This window comes from Camelina sativa, chromosome 15 (assembly GCF_000633955.1).
Source record: "Camelina sativa cultivar DH55 chromosome 15, Cs, whole genome shotgun sequence".
Lineage (NCBI taxonomy): Eukaryota > Viridiplantae > Streptophyta > Magnoliopsida > Brassicales > Brassicaceae > Camelina > Camelina sativa.
The window spans coordinates 702,321-707,916 of record NC_025699.1 but is presented as its reverse complement, the minus strand read 5'-3'; the positions used below and the strand labels follow the sequence as shown (position 1 = coordinate 707,916).

The following is a 5,596-nucleotide window of genomic DNA, read 5'->3' as shown; positions in this document are numbered from 1 at the left end:
GAGTGAGTGTTAAAACGAGGGACCAACGGATGAGTAACCAGCAGCTTTAACCTCTTTGAGCGTAGAGGATAACCAGTCTAAGCCTTCATAGAGCCCATCTCCTTGAAGAGCACATGTGCCTTGTATATGCCATTTCCTGTTCTTGAGTTCAAGTAAGCCAAGCCCTTCACATACTTCTCGAGGAGACATGGCTCCTCTCTGAGATTCATAAAGAGTTTTGGATCAATATTGGTAAATGAGAAAGATATCACATAAGAAAAGCTAGAGCTTTGAACTTTTTTTTACCATGTCTTGTTTGTTGGCAAACACTAGAATGATACTGTTGAGCATGAACGGGTCTCTTATGATATCCTGAAGAAATCAATAAGCAGAGATTAGACACTCCACAGAGACTAGTTTCACCTAAAAGATTAGTGTAATTTCTCTAAGGTACCTGAAATTCTTGCTTCGCTTTACCGATCCTCTCTCGGTCCAAGGAGTCTACCACATATATCTGCAAATGCATCAATTCGTTATTCATCTGTCTAAGAATTCTCTTCTGCAGAATCATATCTCCCTAACTAACACACAGAAGCAAAAAGAAGTAAAGACTATACAAGTCCATCGGTATTATTAAAGTAATGTCTCCACAAGGGCCTGAGCTTCTCTTGGCCACCAACATCCCAAACTGTGAACATCACATTCTTGTACTGAACTTTCTCAACATTGAAACCTGTATAAGAAAGAAGTTCAAAATCCTCAGCAAACAAGTCCTAAGATAGTTAAAAAAAAACGCTTTGAGCAATCTGACCTACCGATTGTGGGAACAGTTGAGAGAACTTCTCCTATGTGGAGCTTGTACAGTATCGTTGTCTTCCCAGCCGCATCTAGACCCAACATAACGACCTAGTAAACGAAACACACAACCAAGAGATCATCACAATCATATTTGAGAAACCCTAAACCACAGAAGATTAGTCATAAGAAACACCACAAAAACCTCTAGTAATTGAGCTGGGTTGGTCAATATACACAAAACAAAAGCTGGACTACTGAATAAGATCAATCATATATAATTCGTAACAAATGAATGAAGGAAGGAACACAAGATATAGGTTAACATACGAATCCAACAAAAAGGGGAAGAAGGATTCAGTAAACAATCAATAAGCAATAAAAGGAAAATATAATAAAAAGCGGAAGGGACGAGAGAAAGAGAGAGTAGTAGTACCCTCATCTCCTGGTTTCCGAAGAAAGTATCGAAAAGCTTACGAAAAGTTTGACCCATCTCTGATCTCTCTCTCTCTCTCTCAAAAGCTTTTATTAAACCCTCACAACAACACGAAGAACTGTTACTTGGTTTCTCTTATCGACAAAACCCTAATAGAAACTGAAGAAAACAGAGAGAATCAAAAGCTTAATAAGATGATCGATATTTGTTCTTCCAGGAATTGAAGATTTTCCCGAGAAAGGTTGCGTTTTTTTTGGGTACAATGGAATCAATCCAGGTGTATTTAGATTCGACTTGGTCTTCTCTCTATAGTATTCAATTTTAACCCGGTTTACAAAAGTCAAATTAATTAGGGTCGGTTTAAAACCGGTTGAAGGGTAAAAACGAGATGCCGGAGGAAATTGCTCTTTGCAGTGTCAAGGCCCAACTAGGCCTGTTAATATTTCGTTTAAACAAGGAATTTGATTATTGTTGTCTTGTTGAGCTCCTAAACATATTTCATTTTGATAATAACTGATTACTGAATCAAATAATATAGTCTTACGAAAAGAAGAGGAATACTAGCTAGACAAGTCAAAAACTGTTATGTAGAAAGCTACACCAAATCCAAACGCACACTTTCTCTCATTTCTAAGCTTTCCATTTCTCAAAATCGATTAGGAAGCTATCTACTACTCAAAGAAAAACAAAACTCTTTTAAAGCCTTTTACTATCATCAGAAAAAAAAAAAAACGTAATTCATCCATTGGTTACTATAATATAGCCTTCTTCTAAAGACACGACAAGACTTAAGAATCAACCATGTCGTCTTGAATTTCGCTGGGAGCTATAAGTCCAGGAATTGAAAGCATTCTTTGTCTCTCTCTCTCCATTTGAGCTGCAGCTTCCTCAGCATACAAATCTTTGTTATCCTGAACAAATCAAATCCAATTCATTAGATTTTTTTTAATGATATGTGGTCTTAACGGAAATAAGATACCAATTTAATCTGTAGCAAATCTTTTATTTACCTGAGCAGAAAATTCCTTGGATTGTACAAGGAAGTCACGTATGTTATTCTTAAACCTGCCAGCGTCGCTTCTCGTCTCGTATAGCCCATTCACAAACTGTGTCACCTGTTTTTTTGTTGTGTGTTGTCAGTTTTCAAGATAAGTCGCAATCAAAGAAAAGAATATCCTCTGGTTTAGTCACCTTTAGATTAGTTACCTCTGTTGTAGTCATGTTGGGGAATGATGAGCTTAGAAGCTTGATGGTGTATTCACGAATAAAGGCTGCATTATTTGGATACGAATGAGGTACCGTTGCAGCATCCCACAATGGTTCCGTCAAAGAATCGCTCTCAACCTGAACATTTTTATGATCAATCCTTTAATTCTGCATAAACTAGCCAAGTGGCAGATTTTTATGTAAGTTGGAATCTGTACCAGGGAAAATAGATGCTGCAGCACCAACACATGCAACTTGAACCCTGGCTTATGGAAGGTATCGGTCAAGACAGCAAATACTTCTTGCTCAATTTGCAGAAAGTATGTTCGGTAGAATTGGTTACAGATGTCAGATTTCTGTCACAAATCAGAGAGAACATGTTACATCATGAACAAAAACATAAGGGGCCAAAAGTGAAACAGTTAACACAACGAGAAAAAACCTGGAAGTTTTTCAGCATCTCGAGCAAGAGAATGAGCCCAGTTTCAGCGATATTTCTTTCAGTATGCCTAAATGCCCAGATAACTGAATCCATCACTAGCTTCAGTTGCTGATGATAAATTTATAAAGAGGAACAAAAAACAAGAAAAACTCAGGGATTACTAGAAAACTATCAATATGGAAAGGGCGTTAATAGCTTTCGAAGATCATGCAAAGAAAACACTGAAGAACATAATCACCAACCTCGCTCGACAACTGTATCAAGGCACGGAAACAAAATGTGGCAATAGCACGAAGTAACGAGAAAAACTTGAGGCGGTGCTCTGGGTAATCTTCAAAATTTTTAGTAATCATCTACAGAAAAACAAATTGACCTTCATTAGATGCATAACTACGATTGAGAATCACAGTACATTGTTCATAATATCTCCAAAATGTGGACTGACTTAAAAATGCACATGTAGGAAGTATTTTCAATGGAGCATAGAATCCATTACCTCCAATGTGCACTGGAAAACAGCTTCAAATATGAGGAGAACTTCATCTTGCATTACAACCTTGTACCTACAGGAACACATCAACAAGTTGCCAACTTAGAAGATAATACAATTTAATGGTACATTTTGTGTAAAACTTCTTTGGAGATTTCACACTATTGAAACTTTTATGCATCAACTAATTCAATTAATCCATGATGATAAATATAAATATTCTTAAAAGAGAAGACTGTAAACATCGTGGATTAATAAGGCAAACTGAAACAGAGAAGACACATACTTGTTTATTATCGTTGCAAAGAGTGATAAGACTTCTGATTCTCTGGCATCAGGAACATTTCTTGCATAGTCGCCAAGTACTTGATCCATCATTGGTGGAACAAACTGTTTTCCAATGTGTGGCTGGTTTTCAGCTTTGTCTAAAAATGTTTCTATCAGCTTAAGGATTTCCCTCTTAACAGACCTGTTCCGTGAAGCATAAAGATGTAATGTTATTCCAGTTTGAAATAGAGGGGGATCAAAATCTGTGCTTTTATTTGATATGCATTGCCCTCCTACCTTAAAAGTTTAACAAGAGATGTTCTTGATGCATATGGGCCTCCATTAGCAATGCTGCTTGACACAAGTTCACTATACATTCTGGTGCAGAGAGGAAGAATTACGTCAATTATGTCTACCACATAACTCTTAACTGCAACATAACTATTGCATAAAGAGTTTACCTGTAAACATTCAGCATATCCAAGTAGATCAACGAAATTTGAGATAAGAAGTTTGTTCCAAGTGAAGTTGCAACCCGTGTATTTGTCTGCACACGTATATAAGTTTATACCATGTAATAAAAACCAAGGTCTACCAATGCACCAGCTCAACCATAATCCTATATTTATGAATGAAATTCTAATGTATTAATAAAATAAAATTCCAGCCAAACTCTGTCAGATATCAGACCTGGAGGATATTAAGCACAGTACGTATCACATCTGGGTCCTTGAGGATATCTGCACTATGGCGGGCTTGTCCTATAATTTCTCCCCATTTCTACATCATAGCAAAAAATACCTTTAGCCAGCTATGACAAAAACAAAAGCTGAACAGTACCTTTTTACTTAACACTTAACAGACCTGATTCGGGAGAGCCATCAACCTCTGGAGGTATTCACCCCTCTTCTGAGCATCTGATTCTGACTGGATCATAGTACCAACCTGGAGAGAGAGAAAGATAGAGACAAAGAATGCGATCACAATAAGAAATAGCTTCCCATCTCCATCAAAGAGACACGACAAACAATTCTTACAGTTTCATAAAATGTGTGAATCTGATGAGGCTCAAGATCTCCAACGATTGTAGTAAGGCTTGATAGAAGTTCAGATACAAATGGCTCACTTTCTCCAACCTTAAAAGCACAGAATATCACTTTTTAGATGATAAACTAAGAATTAAAAGGTGTCTTAAACGGACCAGTACATACCTGAGCAATAACGAATCTTCGATTGCACTTTTTAACAATTTTTAAGAATGTGTCGCATGCCATGTCCTAAAAAAACGTAGGTCGTTAGATAAACCAGACCACCCAAAGACAGCAACAAGGTGAGCAATGACTTTTTATGAACACTGAGACGTAATAAACGATGGTACAATTAGATATAAAGGGATAGTAAAGAAATCAAAGTCTCAACTGGTTCTACTTAATATGAAAGATTAAGCCAAGAAACTATAACTCCTACAGAAATTCTAATTCCAACTTGAACAAGGGAAGAATTACCTGAACACCAGGATGCGTCTCATGCATAAATTCAAACAACTTATGGACAACTGTCTTTAGAAACTTCCAATGGGCTCTTAAGAATCTTGAATATTGTCCAACAACATACCTGAAGCGAATGTACAAGAACACAAGTCAAATACTCAAACAAATCATGCATGGGACAAGTTTAAGTTTTGGGATATATATAATGCTAGCAGGTAACAAGTGATCCACTTCTAGAGAAAATCTCACGCTACATAAGTACCAACAATCCAAGCCAAAATCAACAATATAATGTAGATGTATTAATTTTGATAAGATGTAATGAATAGGTTTCAATTCTAGGATCCATGATGTAGAAAAAAACTCACATGATGTTGCTCGCAATAACAGCTTTATTGTCTTTTCCCTTGACGACTTCACATAAACTTAACAAATCGCGAATAACCATCACTAGAAATCTGTTTTCCTGAAAAGAAAAGAAAACAGACGGA

The 5,596-nt window shown here is 36.7% G+C and overlaps 3 protein-coding genes across 3 annotated transcripts in view; all 3 read right to left on the bottom strand.

Annotated features, from left to right (window-relative positions):
- LOC104744402 (ADP-ribosylation factor 1-like 2) overlaps positions 1-1,495 on the bottom strand; it is a 3,489-nt gene extending 1,994 nt beyond the window's left edge. Inside the window, exons 1-6 of the mRNA XM_010465458.2 lie at positions 1,211-1,495; positions 795-885; positions 597-712; positions 434-493; positions 286-351; positions 20-198 (exon numbers count right to left, since the gene is read on the bottom strand). Of these exons, the coding sequence (XP_010463760.1) occupies positions 20-198; positions 286-351; positions 434-493; positions 597-712; positions 795-885; positions 1,211-1,267 (569 nt within the window). The 5' untranslated portion in view covers positions 1,268-1,495. The remainder of the gene's footprint in view (positions 1-19; positions 199-285; positions 352-433; positions 494-596; positions 713-794; positions 886-1,210) is intronic.
- LOC104744400 (protein EXPORTIN 1B-like) lies at positions 1,732-5,568 on the bottom strand. The gene is made up of 16 exons (XM_010465455.2): positions 5,474-5,568; positions 5,121-5,229; positions 4,827-4,892; positions 4,653-4,751; positions 4,480-4,560; positions 4,306-4,395; positions 4,077-4,162; positions 3,913-3,993; positions 3,635-3,817; positions 3,355-3,421; positions 3,101-3,211; positions 2,859-2,966; positions 2,635-2,772; positions 2,417-2,554; positions 2,221-2,325; positions 1,732-2,121 (listed from the first exon to the last, which is right to left on the bottom strand). The coding sequence occupies exons 1-16, from the start codon at positions 5,551-5,553 to the stop codon at positions 1,999-2,001; spliced, it is 1,665 nt and encodes a 554-aa protein (XP_010463757.1). The 5' UTR covers positions 5,554-5,568; the 3' UTR covers positions 1,732-1,998.
- The window catches only part of LOC109129047 (protein EXPORTIN 1B-like), a 13,632-nt gene continuing 13,591 nt past the window's right edge, over positions 5,556-5,596 (bottom strand). The window contains exon 9 of the mRNA XM_019236598.1: positions 5,556-5,571. Coding sequence (XP_019092143.1) covers positions 5,556-5,571 — 16 coding nt within the window. The remainder of the gene's footprint in view (positions 5,572-5,596) is intronic.

Bases quoted from the DNA above. Each gene is read 5' to 3' on its own strand.
- LOC104744400 (XM_010465455.2), bottom strand. From the start codon at position 5,553: ATGGTTATTCGCGATTTGTTAAGTTTATGTGAAGTCGTCAAGGGAAAA. The intron at 4,893-5,120 runs GTAATTCTTCCC...ACGTTTTTTTAG, and splicing joins AGACGCATCCTGGTGTTCAG to GACATGGCATGCGACACATT. The intron at 3,994-4,076 runs GTAAACTCTTTA...TCTCTGCACCAG, and splicing joins GATATGCTGAATGTTTACAG to AATGTATAGTGAACTTGTGT.